Source organism: Trachurus trachurus, assembly GCF_905171665.1.
Source record: "Trachurus trachurus genome assembly, chromosome: 7".
NCBI classification, from domain to species: domain Eukaryota; kingdom Metazoa; phylum Chordata; class Actinopteri; order Carangiformes; family Carangidae; genus Trachurus; species Trachurus trachurus.
Window position 1 is genome coordinate 23,885,309 of NC_139901.1, and position 14,929 is coordinate 23,900,237.

The 14,929-nt window shown below is 40.3% G+C and overlaps 1 protein-coding gene across 1 annotated transcript; it reads left to right on the forward strand.

Moving 5' to 3' along the window:
* The first annotated feature begins 1,066 nt into the window (after positions 1 to 1,066).
* LOC310988935 (MAP kinase-activated protein kinase 2-like) lies at positions 1,067 to 13,920 on the forward strand. Its single transcript, XM_083975750.1, has 10 exons — positions 1,067 to 1,667; positions 5,572 to 5,711; positions 7,025 to 7,089; positions 7,245 to 7,324; positions 9,822 to 9,948; positions 11,439 to 11,514; positions 11,635 to 11,759; positions 13,139 to 13,224; positions 13,324 to 13,404; positions 13,763 to 13,920. Exons 1-10 carry the CDS (start codon positions 1,410 to 1,412, stop codon positions 13,901 to 13,903), a joined length of 1,179 nt encoding a protein of 392 aa, XP_083831876.1. The 5' UTR covers positions 1,067 to 1,409; the 3' UTR covers positions 13,904 to 13,920.
* Positions 13,921 to 14,929: the final 1,009 nt, after the last annotated feature.

Sequence of the window (14,929 nt, forward strand, 5' to 3'; positions counted from 1 at the left end):
GCACAAAAACAAATACACAAACAACACATTTTAATGGTTATGTGCTGACTAGATTTAAGCATTTAGCACTTGAGGATGTGCCACAGTCCAGCTGTAGTGCTAAGTCTGTATAAAAACTGTATGAATAGTTCATAACAAATATTAAAAGCAGTAATGAGAGGGCAAGTAGCTGCTTGACAGTAGGCCTACTGGCCTACTGTCTGGTACTGGTTAAAGGGATAGTTCACCCAAAATTCAAATTTCACTCATGTCGACTAAGGGTTGGGAGAAGTTTCAGACTCATCCGTGCCTTTTTGGAGTTACAGGGGGAGTCCGCGCAGCACTGCATTGGTAGCGAACAGGGCTCACTTTTCTTCGTCCAAAAAGACACACCAAAAAACATCCAAATACCTCCATACTGCTCATCTGCAATGTCCCTCTTGAAGCCCCGACATGAGAAATTGTTCCGAAAAAAATTAAATAAGTCTATATTTTAAGCTTGTTTGTAGCGGAAGCTCCCAGTGTCTCAGTTCACTGCTCTGCCTGTAGTGCAAATCGCGCACCGGCGGAGCCGTGACCTGGGACACTGGGAACTTCCGCTACAAACAAGCTTAAAATATAGACTCGGAACAATTTATCATGTTGGGGCTTCAATACAAGAGGGACGTCATTACAGACGAGCAGTATGGAGGTATTTTGATGTTTTTTGGTGTCTTTTTGGACGTATAAAAGTAAGCCCCGTTCGCTACCATCATATGGCAATGCAGTGCTGCGCGGAGCCCCGCTGTAACTCAGAGACGGCACGGAGGACTCTGAAACTTCTCCCAGCCCTTAGTCGACATGAGGGTGAGTAGAAAATGAGTGAAATTTGAATTTTTGGTGAACTATCCCTTTAACTGAACCCAAATAAAGGGATTCAGATTTTATAAAGTGAGCCCTGATATGCAATACGTGAAAGAGTCACGTTTATCAGAAAGAAATCTGAAAAAAAGTTGGGGCCATTTTCAGGGGGTGGCAGCAGCAGGGTGGCAGAGGCAGTGCCCCTCAGTCCCCTCAATCCACGCCCCTGCTGCTCGACTGTGGTGCAGCGATGCTTGTACGCCCTCCATGTCGGGCCGGAAGTTTTGCCATTTGTTTATCCATTAAATCATCAATGTAACTCTACTCATTGAGTGATAGCACGCGGTGCGAAGTCCGTGCCAAGGCTGCGCAGGAAACACAGCAGGTGGACAGTGACCCCGGCCGGACACCTGTTGGTTTGTTGGAGGACTTGGGCTGACGAGCTGTCCCTGTAAGCGGTGGGCTAATAGGCTATCACACAAGGACAACCAGAGCCAAGTGTTTGGTGTTTTGTGCAACTGAGACCCGAACCAGAGGCGCACCTGTTCATCCCAGTTGTCTCCCTCTCACGTGAACTGCTTTTAGATGAGATGTCGAATCAGCACCAGCCGGTTTTTCCGACCCAGCAGCAGCAGCAGCAGCAGCAGCAGCAGCAGCAGCAGCAGTCCAACCTGAACTGTGCCTCCTTCCCACAGTTTATCGTGAAGCCTTTGAACAGCCCTCTTCAGATGAGACGGAATGTCGTAACAGACCAGTACCGCGTATCAAGTCAGGTTCTCGGGATGGGGATAAACGGCAGAGTGCTGGAAATATTCCACAAAGACAGTGGAGAAAAGTTTGCACTCAAGGTAAACACTGTAAATCTGTATTTTCTTGCCAACTCACCAATGTTTTACAACTTTACACAATAGGCTATACTTTTTCCTCATGAATTTTGACGTTTGTTTAATCATGCAATTATTTAAATTATTAAATCTCTAGTCTAGAGCATAGACTGTGGTCTAGACTTATTTGGCCCTTTATAAATACATTGAATGCCTCAGGTCATGTGAAGTATAGCTTTGGACTTGAAAATGACAATTTTTAAGAATATCTTCCAAGATATCCTCACTTTATTTTATAAGATAATCCAAAACTTATTAAAACTTTTTTTTTTGTCTGCAAAAGAATGTAATCATTCTGTTTATACAAACCACAGGAACCCATGCATATAGCCTAATTGTTTTCATTCAAATTATTTTTTTTAAGGAAACCTGTTAGCCTATGACATGACATGATCTGGAAGGGAAATTAGTATGGAGTGAGTGACCCAAATGTAGTGAGCGAGGACAACTGATACTTTCTTTGCCAGAAATAAACAGATTTATTTTTTGAGTAAATAGCAAAGTTCATTTGCCCAGGCAGAGACAGTAGGGCATGTTGTAGTGTTTAAAGCAGAAGTAGGCTAAGCGGAATATTTGTGTTAATATAAGTTATATCTTCCGATGGTCATAGAGTGTTTGGTCCGAAACATGGGTCTGTCAGTCACTCTGCTCTGCTGTAAGCTGAGGAGAAACGTCTTGTATATTTCCTTGTATCCTACAAGCTTTATCCAATGAGGAGAGAGAACGGCATGAAGGGCTGTGTGTGAGGCCAAGGGATGCGCGTGAATGTGGTGACGTAGGGACGAGGACCAATAGATCCATGACGAGGGCGGGGGGCTGCTAACTCCATTGGCTGACAAAAAGTCAGCCAAAACGACCGGATCGCTTACTTCTGCTTTAAGTGCGGAACATCCTCTTCTAGGCTATATTTGATTTTGGTTCATGGTATCGATCAAGTCATGTGTTCGAGGTCATTCAGAGGATGTTTCCGTATTTTTAAGTCAGAGGGATGTTTCGGATCATTTGCTGACAGGAGCTGGAACCCGTCACATCATACCTGGCAACTGCAATTACCTCCACGCCGTCTTGAACATTAAACAGATAATTAAACAACAGGGTGAAAACTTCCTGCATATTGGTTTGATTTTAACCACCAAGTGAGCCAAATTAATTTGACCAACAACAACAATCCATCACAGGTCTAGGGACAATGAATTGGAAGAGTTTTAATTATATTTATCCCCTTCATCTACATGCCAGGTTTTAGAGAATAATTTTCTCACAAGTCTTAAAAACACATGAAGCATGAAAAAAAGGCTGGCTGTATTGGTAACTTCATGGCAACAACCTTTAATTGAGCTTTTCTGTGTTCTCTCATGTTTGTCATAACAAACAAACAAGGAGTGCAGACAAAGTTGGATTTGGAGCTTCAAACCAAATGGAAAGTTAACAGATGCTTGTTTCTAAACCTTGGTTTTAGAAAGTCTGAGTGTTTCCTCCTTCTACTCCTAGTGACAGTGACTTTTAGCCAATAGCAGAAGAATAGAGATAACCATACTATATTCATCTGGGATCAGTTGGTCATTGCTTAGGCATGTGTGATGTTTATCCAGCTAAACAGAAACTGCTCTGCTCGGTGCATTTGCAGTGACAGGCAGTGTTTACTGTAGAGTTAGAGTTGAGGGTCCCAAAGTTCAAGGGCCAGGGTCAATGTTGGTGCTCAGATGTGATTTGCAGATTTTTTCTCATAGAAACCTGTGATCTTTCTGGCATTTACCCGTTCACACATAAAAAATGGCTCTAATTTCAGGGTTCAGGGTCTAATTTCTATTCTGGAGTTTGTAAATTATACATTATCCAGTTGCTCTGGCCTCTGGCCTGACATGTTCAGGTGCCTGTTTTGAAAGAGGAGTGTTACATTTTCCTATCCAAATGCTGCCAGCCAGAAAGAGAGAGGGGAACATGCCTGTGTCTAAAAGTAGCTTCATGTGAGAGGCCTGAGATGACTGAGAGATTATGACGTATGGTGGGGTACAGGCAGAAAGCACACTCTCAGCTTGCTGTGAAGGTGCTTGAAGGAAGAGAAACAAAGCGGAGGAACGAGCAGATGACCTTTTCATTTGACCTTTGTTTGTTTAAGACCAACGTTGTGCTTCACCAAATATTTATGACTTCAGATGGTTTATCTTTTTTTTTTAATGAAGAGCAATGTCTCAAGTGTTAGGCATTTTTATTGAGAAGAAAGCACTTCTTTAGTGTGACTATTAACAACCTTATTTGCAAGGTTTACATGCTGAGTTAACTTTGATGAGACAGCCCTGAATTCAGTGAACTATGTCTTCAGCATAAATGAGTTGTAAAACATCCTGTTACAGCTGTACCACAGTGAATCTCAATGTGAGGTCCACTGAAAGAGAGAAGATTGTTCATTTGCATCCTTGAGATGAGCAGTGCAACTGAACACATTTCATTTGCACTGCTCTGTAGGATTTTCACTTATTTTATCTTGTGATGTAAGACAATTATTTTTATTTTTTGAGTAAGAGGATTCAGATTATTGTAGATTATTGTAATAATCCTTCTACACATTTACCAAATAACTGATCGATCTTAAACCTAAATAAAAAAGTAGATATGTAAATATATATGTAAATATACACTATTATGTTGAAATTAAGAGACATTTGTTTAGCCCCAAAGAGGCCAAATACTCGCAGTTAATTACTCAGACATCATGTGCAGTCTCTAACCCATAACAGGCAAGTTTAAATGAAAACAGACAGGCTCATATAATAAACCACCTGCTGGTGGTAATGATCAGCAAAGAGCTAAATTGCAAGGGCTGCAACTAATTATCATCAAGTAATCTTTGGATTCTTTTCTTGATTAATTATGTCTATTAAATGTTGCAAAAGAGTGAAAAGATGTCTTGTATAAGTTCCTTAAGCCCAGAGTGATGACTCCATGACTAATTTTGTCCTAAGAAACAACCCACATCCGTTAGATATTTAGTTCACTACGATATTATCAGAACAGGATTAAATCTTCACATTTGACAAGCTTGAGCAAATATTTGTCAATTTCCTTTGAAATTTAAATTAAAGCAGAAGTAAGCGGAATATATTAAGTCTTAAATAGTTATCTTCCGACGGCAATCACTTATATAGAGTGTTTGGTCTGAAACACGGGTCTGTCAGTCACTCTGCTCTGCTGTAAGCCGAGGAGAAAACTTTCCTTGTATCCTACAACCTTTATCCAATAAGGAGAGAGAACGGAATAAAGGGGCAGTCCTCTCTGTGTGTGCAGCCAAGGGATGCGCGTGAATGTGGTGACGTAGGGACGAGGGTGGGGACTGCTAACTCCATCGGCTGACAGGAAGTTAGCCAAAACGACCAGATCGCTTACTTCTGCTTTAAGTGTACAATTATCAAAATAATTAATTTCAATCAAAATCATCTAATTCAGTAATTGACACAGAACAGCTTTATTTGCAGCTGGGGCGAGGTGAAATGCTGCTGTTAGCCAAATTCAATAAAAACAAAAATATGATAAGACCTTTTTCATGGCAGCCATTTTGACATGAGATAGTAGGACAAATACAGGTGTTACCAATGATAGTAATTAAGGCTCTGTTCCATTTTTGTAGCAGAGCTTTTGTAAAGAGTCAACATGCACAATAGCAGCACCCTGACTCCGTTTGGCCTGAATGGAATGGAAACTTAATTAGTATCATTGGTAACACCTGTATTGTCCTACTATCTCATGTCAAAATGGCTGCCGTGGAAAAGGTCTATTACCAGTGAGAGCAACTTTACATGACCAAAGCTGAGCTGAAATCTCACTATGCTTTCTGAATGTTCCATTTCCGTTTTTTCCCATCATGTTCCAGATGCTGCAAGACTGTCCAGAGGCCAGACGAGAAGTGGAGCTCCACTGGAGGGCGTCACCTTGCCCCCACATTGTGCCCATCATAGATGTTTATGAGAATGTCTACCAGGGCACGAAGTGCCTCCTCATTGTAATGGAGTGGTGTGTTAGCTAATAATGTTTGTGTGATGGTATATTGACAAAAGTAGATTTACTCTAGACGTTGTCTGTCTTTGAGTGGCTCGTGGGAGTTGTGGCTTGTATTAGTTGCTCTGTGTGATGATGGAGCCAGCTTCTTTTTTTAATAAGCACCAGCGGAGGTGAGTAGTTTCCACAGCACTTCAGGGCAGTAGGTAATAAAAAGCAGGCAAAGGCTGCTTTGTCTAGAATATATTAAAGCAGATATCAGCTTCACGGCCGTTTCGGCTAATGCTGCGTTCAAGGCAGGCTTTTGAAACCGTAAGTTACAGCTTCAAGTCACAACTACGACTTGGTAGCGTTCCAGGTAACCCGTAGCTCGTGTTTTTACCATCCTGTTGTCTGTGAAAGTTCCCTATAACGGCCACTCGTAACTTCCGACCCGTGAACTCGTACCAGATCGAACTGGTATGACTTCACAGGAAGGAAAAACACAAAGTACGAGTTTCTTTGAACGCACCATGAGTTAGCAGCCCCCGCCCTTGTCAGGCATCAATTGGTCCTCGTGCTACGTCACCACATTCACGCGCATCCCTTGGCTGCACACACAGCCCTTCATGCCGTTCTCTCTCCTCATTGGATAACACTTGTATCCCACAAGGAAAATTTTCTCCTCGGGTTACAGCAGAGCAGAGTGACGGAGAGACTCGTGTTTAGGCTGAAATACTTCATGTAAGTGATTGCTGACGGAAAATAGGACTATTTAGGACTTATATTAACAAAAACATTCCACTGATATCTGCTTTAAGACAGGCGTCTACCTTATGACGCAATATAACAGCACAATACTGACTGTACTTGAAGCTGATGATGATATGATACAATCAATATGATGTCTTGATTGAATAGTCCAAAGGTGATATCTATTTGACTGGAAATATAATAAGAATGACATCTTTTAAGCAAAAAAAACATTCTGATTTAACAATCACATTTTAAGCATTGTCTTTCTTCCCTCTTTTTTAATATCAAACTAAATATCAAGCAGGTCAAAGATGGAATTTTTTTTTCTCCACCAAATTAGTTGAAAAAGAACAGAATAATCAGTTATTAACAATTGTTTGGTTACAGACCAAAGTAGAATAATATTGTATTTGAAGTCTGTTTTCAGAATTCAATAGAAGTATATAGCCTTTAGACAGCCTTGTGCTCCTGCTGTCACATCACCTTTGCACTTGACTGAACAAAGAGGAAATACGATGTCGAAGAGTAAATTATTGAACATACTCTACCCTTATACATTTACAGTGAAAATATTTATCTTTTTTAATTTTCAGTATGGATGGGGGTGAATTGTTCAGCCATATCCAAGACAAAGGAAACCATGCATTTACAGAAAGAGGTAAGAGGACACAATAATTGTTTTCTAAAGCAAAATCAAGGTAACATAATTATGTTGCGTTGAATGTACTGTATGGCACCATCTAGATTTTTTATGTGTTGGCTCCTGTCCATGTTTTTTTCTCTCTGTCTCTCCTCTGCTTCCTTGTTATTCAGAGGCCTCAGACATCATGAAAAGTATAGGAGAAGCCATACTTTTCTTGCATTCCAACAATATTGCTCACAGAGACATAAAGGTAATACGTCCTCGTCACTGTGTGTGTGTCTTGGACATAGCCTGCAATAGAAAAACAAAAAATGAGGACTATTTCTGTAGATGAAATGTACAGATCTTTTGAGAGATCGCCCTTAAGAGATTCATGAGGCTATAGTCCTCGCTGCAGCCGGCCCTGTATCAAATCCTGACTCAGGTGGTAATTTGCTGCATGTCACCCCCCCTCTCTCTGCCTCCCATTTCCTGTCTCTCTCTTCATGATGAAACTTCTATTATAACAATTGATTAATAATTAATTAATGGGACTTGGCAAAGTGCTATAGCTATAGCTCTACTTTAAATGCTTCAAACTTTTTATTTTTTGACCCTCAGATATAAATTCCATAATCCTGCAATTCTTTGTACTACTACTGCATTATTTCTGTAGCTTCACCGTAATCAAATTTAATAAAAAAAAGAAAGAAAAGAAAAGTATTTTATAACTGGAACAAAATAATCTTAGATTTTCAGTTTTCATGTTCTTTGATGGTGCTAAAGTAAACATCTGGGCTTGCTTTTTAAACATAAACAAATGCAGATTTTCTCTGTCTGTAAATCAGTGTGCCTGTCTGTGACTTCATATTTCTCACATGGCTTGTGTGAGATTTTTCTTGGAGGTACATAGACTGCGAAACATTGAGCAATTTCATGCATAACATCCATCCATTTTGTGCTGCTCGTATGAGGTCGGGTCGCTACAGGTCAAGTAAAATCATCCAGACATCCCTCTACACAGGAATGTCTTCCAGCTCCTCCTGGGAGATCCTAATGCCTTACGTATGCCAAATAAGGAACATAATCTCCCCAGCCCGTTTTGGCCAATTGGCCAGTTAGAATTGGACTTTTCATCCATCTTGGGAAAGCCTAAGCCAGGGTGCTGGAGAGGAGCCGCTGTCTGATTGTCAAACCTCGGATTTAGGGTGTGTGATGCAGTTGACCGGCTCTTCGGCCTGGTATGGCTACATGAGAGACCATGGGAAGTTTACTATCTAGGCTACATGTGCTTTGTGTACTTAGGACCAGGTCTCTTGTGGGATATTTTAGGAGGTGCTGCGGAAGCACAGAGTTTGAGGATATTGCTTCAAGCTATCCGGTCCCTGAATAACTAAAGTGAGAGTTGTATCTGTGCTTTCGAAAGGAAGTCAAACACGTTCCTTGTTTATAGTTTTTCATGGACTGAATCTTAAGGTGCAGCCTGAGGAAGGAGCCTGTCTCGGTTCTGGTGCCTCAGAATTTCCTCTGTACTGTTTGCAGATGATTTGGTTCTCTTGGCTTCATTTGGACTGTGACCCTCGGCATGAACTGGGATGTTTTGCAAATGTGAAGTGGCTATGATTAGGCTTAGCCCCTCCAAGTTTAAGGCAATTGACGCCTTCCATTGGAAGTCTTCATTCATAACAGCTTGCTATAATTCAAAACATTTTATTCCCCCATAGCTGGCTTTGTTTTTTTGGCTGAGAGTGACTTCTGAGAGTTTCTGTCCCAACAGTGAACTGTGAGCCCCTCAGTCATCGCACATGGTGGGCAACACCTCTGCCCAGCCTTGATAGGCCTTCCAGTGCCTGCTGTGAGCTCCTTATTGCGTGTGTAACTCTGATCTTCAGCGAGCAACTCCATTTGCTGTTGACATGGAAGCTGAAGGACTCACAAGATGTTTGAGTTTTTGAAGAAGTTACATTTCCTTTAAACAATCTGTGGCATCAGAACTTGAACCAATTTATGTCTTCTCCCAACTCAGCCAAACTTGAACACAAACCTGTCCTATATTGTAGTCTCTCTTGTGATAAGCCTGTGCATATTTTCATTTGTCCAGGTCATAGTATCTCAAAGGAATTTTAAATCGAAAGCAACTGGACTTGGTTATTTGTCTAGGAAGACGTTTCACCTCTCATCCAAGAGGCTTCATCAGTTCATGCTCGCATCTGACCAGGCTGGGACTGGTCCAACTATCTGGTGTGGAGACCCTCTCCTCTTGCTCTTTTTTAAATAAAGCAGGGCCCCATGATCTCACTGTCACACCAAACTGCTTCATGCTGCAATTCATTTCCAACACATCTGCCCAAACCTATTTCAGGTGGGGTTACATCAGACCAGCTTTGGTGTCTTTGATTTCTACTGGTTGAAAATTACAGAAATTAGTTCAGAAAAGTTTGAACATCCTAATGGACTGGGGATTTGAGATTAATATTTGTTCAGGCGCACGGAACAAGATGTTCTACCAATAAACTAAACTCTAATAAACTATGAAAAGAAAAAACAATACATAGCAACAGATATCACACAGAGACAAATAACAAAATTAAAACCATTCTACTAAATCTGATGTATAATGATGATATAATTGGATAAAATAATATCTTTTTTAGGTTAATGTGTGTGGTTTTTTAAAAATGTGTTTCTATTTCTGTTTGCTATTTTTGTGTGGTTGATCAACAGAACTCTGTTTTTTATGACCTTTCTCTCTTACTTACTTCTTTCAGCCAGAAAACCTTTTGTACACCTCCAAAAGAACAGATGCACTCCTCAAGTTGACTGATTTTGGATTTGCCAAAGAAATCACCACATTAAACTCATTGGCTACACCATGTTTTACCCCCTACTACGTTGGTAAGACCAACCGCCACCGACGTGGTTTCATATTTACTGCACAGATGTAATTGACTCACTTTCTGCTAAGTGTAAGGCAAGAGGAGTCTTGCCTTACACACAGTGTATTTCCCAGACTGGTCCAGACATTTGTTATATCTGTAACAACCTTTCAGTAGTGTTTAAATGTCACAGTTATGTGAGTTCCTGAAAAGTCAGGAGGAGTTATGGATGAACTTAGAGCTGCTTCAGCTCAGCCCTCTTCAGGTAATTTTGCATTCATCTCAACAGAATTAAGGCCTGTGCTGTGTGGTCACTGCAACAGGTGGACTTTCTTAGTTTGAAGTCATTTTGTTGAAGATTTAGTGGATTTATTTTGATGTTAAGAGTTGATGCTTTGCTGCATCAGCCAGTCTCTACTGAGTTAGAGTAGATGAACAGCTTCCTCGACATTATCCTGCAAGAGACCATGATAAGCTTGAAAATTCATGTTTCCTCTTGTACATGTCAAGCTGTCCAGGCCCAAAGGCAGCAAAGCCCCAAATTATGATGTACTTCACCTTTGGGATTATGTTTTCATGTTGGTATGCAATTCTATACATAGTGTTGCCAAGACAATTCAGAAATGTTCAATATGTGATCATCATTCTCCATGCACATTTACACCTGGTAGACTTTGACTGGTAGACAACACAGGTGCCCACCAGCTGCAGTGCTTCCTTTTAAGTCTTGATCCTTGATCTGATATAGTTGTATAGTTCTTTCACTGATCATTCTGTGTTGCGCTTTAGGAGTTATCTTATCTGGATGCCTGTTTTTAGGGGAAGTGACCACAGAACGTTCTTCATATAAATCAGTAATTTTTGATCATAACTAATCGGATATTGCTTGTTTTTTGATATTTCTACCAAAAATAAATTAAAGTTGCTTTATTCCACATCTCCAATCTGGTTTAACTGATCAGACTATTCTGTACGTGCCATTAGGCAAGAGATTTACATACCTTTTCCATCTTACACTGTGAATGTTTGAGTAATGGTTTGGATATGGACAAGAGCAATATATGTGTTGAAATAGATTGTGTTTGTTGTATAACATCCTCCAAGAGGTTTGCTTGCAGTGTAGAAGTAACTGGCTCTTTTTTTTTTTTTTTTGACTGTGTCAAGTTTTTAATGACCTGATTTTTAATCATCACATTTTGCCACATATTTATTTTTCAAACATTCTTGGACCAGTTGTTTGGTGCTTCCCCCCGAGGGAACATTGTATTATAAAAGGTCTGCAGTTTCCTCCTGGGGAAAATGACAAGGCTGATGTGGGTTATGAGAGTTTACATCCTGTGAAGCAGTTGGAAAACCCTGTGTATTACTGCTTTTTAATGACCTGCTTCTTTGTGGGTTTTTTTTTTTTTTTTTTGCAGTCATCTGTCCTATAGATTAAGTAAGACCTTAAAAGTGAAACAGAAACAATCTCCAGTCCAATTCAGATAATTTCTTTTGACGGTCTGGCAGCTCCAGAAGTTCTTGGTCCAGAGAAGTATGACAGATCCTGTGACATGTGGTCTGTGGGTGTCATCATGTATATCCTGTAAGTGGATCAGTGTGGTGTATTGTCTTCAATTTTATTACTTTCATGTCTTTCACACTGAACCATTTCTGTGTGTTTGCTGCTGGTCATCAGGCCTTTCTTTGCATTTCTGTCTGACAGACTTTGTGGATACCCTCCTTTTTTCTCACATCATGGTCTCGCGATATCCCCAGGGATGAAAAGACGAATACGTAACGGACAGTATGAGTTCCCCAACCCAGAGTGGTCTGATGTGTCTGAGGAAGGTGAGACAGAAGCATATCAAAATTGTCTCTACTGTACTCTCTGTTTTTCTTTCTTAACCCTGGCATGCCTTTCATTTTTGGTCATTTTCGTTCAACATGCCATTTGTCCTACACATGTTGTAGTTAGAAACATGGCTCCAAAGTTAACATTAAAGCTTCAGTATGTACAGTAGTTTTGGGGCTAAACCGTGACATCCAGCATTCAGATTCTAGATTGCAGCGCTCACTCGCTCACCCCTTCCGTTGGCAAAGTGACAGTGGCCGCCGAGGACAAACACGTTTGCAGACTAACTGCTAACAATATCTTTGACCAATTACTGTCGTTTTTTTATCATTAGGCCTATTATTTTTTTTAACACACGTGCAGACTTCCACTCGTGCCTTCAGTCATATTTCACAGCAAAAAGTTACACAGGATGTGCCAGTTGCAGTGCGGTGCCATGAAGGAAGGTCAGAGCACAATGTACTAGATACGGTATGATCAGCTGTAACAACGGCAATGCTAAAAAAAAAAAAAAGAAAGAAAAAAGAAAACAAGAACGCGGTTCAGCTGCTGCTCCACAGCTGTCAGAGGAGCCTCTACTGCTCCTCTCTCTTCAGCCTGGTGTTTGGCTGCACTTAAGAGCAGTTCAACATTGTAAGATCTAGTTGCTAATGCTAACTAGCACTGTGAGTGTTTTGTAACGGCAGAAAAAAACAAAAACAACTACAGTACGTCGATCATCCTCCGGGGGCACAAGCACAGACACTCAATAGTGCGTTTGAGCCAGGTTTGTCTGCTTTGGTGTACCGTATTCAAAGATGGCGATGCAACATGACAGCTTCCCGTGGGTACTGTACACAGTCACCTATGTATTTGTAAACAACTCATTCTGAGTTACGAGACAGCTTTCATTTGTATGCGGTTGTGATTAGACTTCGGAAAGCAATATTTGACTTTTGCTAATAAAAAGCCAAATAAGCTACATACTGTCCCTTTAAGCAATTTGGTATAATCTGTAATAATCAATTTTAAATGATTTTTTATTGGTTCTATGGAAATTGAGTAAAACATGATGATAATGTAAAATGTAGGCTATTAAAGCTGCAAAACTGCAACTGGTGAACAGGTTCATACGTCACCTATAATTTACACATAAAACACTGTCATGTAACAAAAAATGCCAACAAATCTTTAAAAATGTTTGTCTCATGTCATTTTTTCCAGAAAATGCAAATGTTCCAGTTTTATTTAAGGTGACATGTTTTCATAGGAATTAGATTGATTACTCTTGGAAACAGTAGCACCATGTATTTACAGCTACTCCAAGATAATGGTAGCGATACTGTAATGGATGAGATGAATAGTAATAGATAATGTTGATGATTTCTTGTTTCAGCCAAACAACTGATCCGCCACTTACTGAAAACTGAGCCCACCCAGAGAATGAGCATCACAGAGTTCATGAACCATCCCTGGATTAACGTAAGACTTTCCCTGTTGGCTTCAATCTGTTTGAGCAGCTACTGGTTTAGAGCAATTTTGCTGAGATTTGGTAAGCACCGTATTCTCTTAACCCTGTAGCGGTCGGTCGAGGTCCCACAAACGCCTCTTCACACCAGCCATGTGCTGCACGAGGAACAAGATGCCTGGGAGACAGTTAAGGTTAGTGCTGGTGATGTTCGCACATGTAACTTTTTTGCTACTTCTTTAAAAGGTACGAGCAGCTTCGATGTCGTCAAAGAAAGTTTTGCAGGTTGGACCTATTGCTTTACATGCAGGGAAACAGCTGTCACCCGCTTGATTTGCATTTGTCTGTTGAAAATTGAGAGTTGGTTGAGTAACAGGGAAAAATTTGACAGCACACAACAGCGTATAGTTTTCAATTTTGATATTTCATGCCTGAATATGTTACTAAATCATGAAATCCATGTGAAACTGGATGTGCACGTTGACTATCGTTCTTCGTTGTCTTTGATAAAAGTGATATTTTTGTTGTTGTTTTTGTTGTTGTCGTCATTAGGAGGAAATGACTAATGCCCTGCAAACGATGAGAGTGGATTATGATCAAATAAAAATCAAAACTATTGAAGACTCAACTAATCCTCTCCTCTTGAAGAGAAGAAAGAAAACTAAAAACCCAGCCACACAACCTCCAGGCTAGCAATATAAAGACTTTAATAGGACTTTTAAAAGGTATTTTGTCTCACACAGACACACAAACACACTTGCGTAACATTTTTGAGAAAGAGCAGCTTCAGGAGAACACAAAATGCTTTCAGTGCCTTCGTGATACATTGTAGCTGTTTTCATTTCCATGTGTCAGCCTCACATGATTTTAATCTCAAAACTGGAAGGCAGGAGATGCAAGGAGCCATTTTAGTAAATGTGCTTTATGGACTCTTCCAATGCATGTATACTGTTTGTGTACCAGGGCTTATTGTAGCGTACTTTGAAATATGTACTGCTTATTATGATAGTTTTTAATATTTCAATATACATGCTCAGTACAACCTTTTAATTATGCTTTGTTGCAAACTTGTGGGTTGTTTGTTGATTGTCCTTTGCACTATAGTCTGTTCTCAGTGCTGAAAACTATTTAAATTTAATTTTTAGCCCCAAGGTTTTCAGGGGTGAGAAAATTTGCCGGTGTCTTTCATACTTGTCCATGAAATGACTCATCTTTAGAAACCACAACTTTTGTTTTGTGTGCCCAAGTAATGTCAGACGCATTTCTCTTTGCCAGAGAACGAGGGACTTTTCTTGCCACATTGTGGTAGCACAGCCGCAGTATCTAAAATGTACTTGCCATGTTATCGCCATAATCGTGTTTGCTATGCCTATGAGACAGATGTCCCAACTTGCTTCTTCATGCTTGTGTAGCATTCATTTTTTCCAAAGCAGTGATATCAAAGCAGTGTATGAATGCTGTTGTGTCAACGCCATGGAAAGAAAAGTCGACAGCTGTAAAAAACCTTTAGATCTAGAGAGTAGTGACGAGAAATGCGGTGGAAAATGTTGCACCGCACCATTATCCTGTCTGTCTCTTCCTCTGGATTAAATACCTTGATGTTCTCTGTGGTTTTTGCCTGTTGTTTGATCAGTTTGCTATTCCTCATTAGCATCAAAAATCAAATTAATGACCAACCAGTCAGATGTTTCTAATAAATCGGGGGTGATTGAATATTGA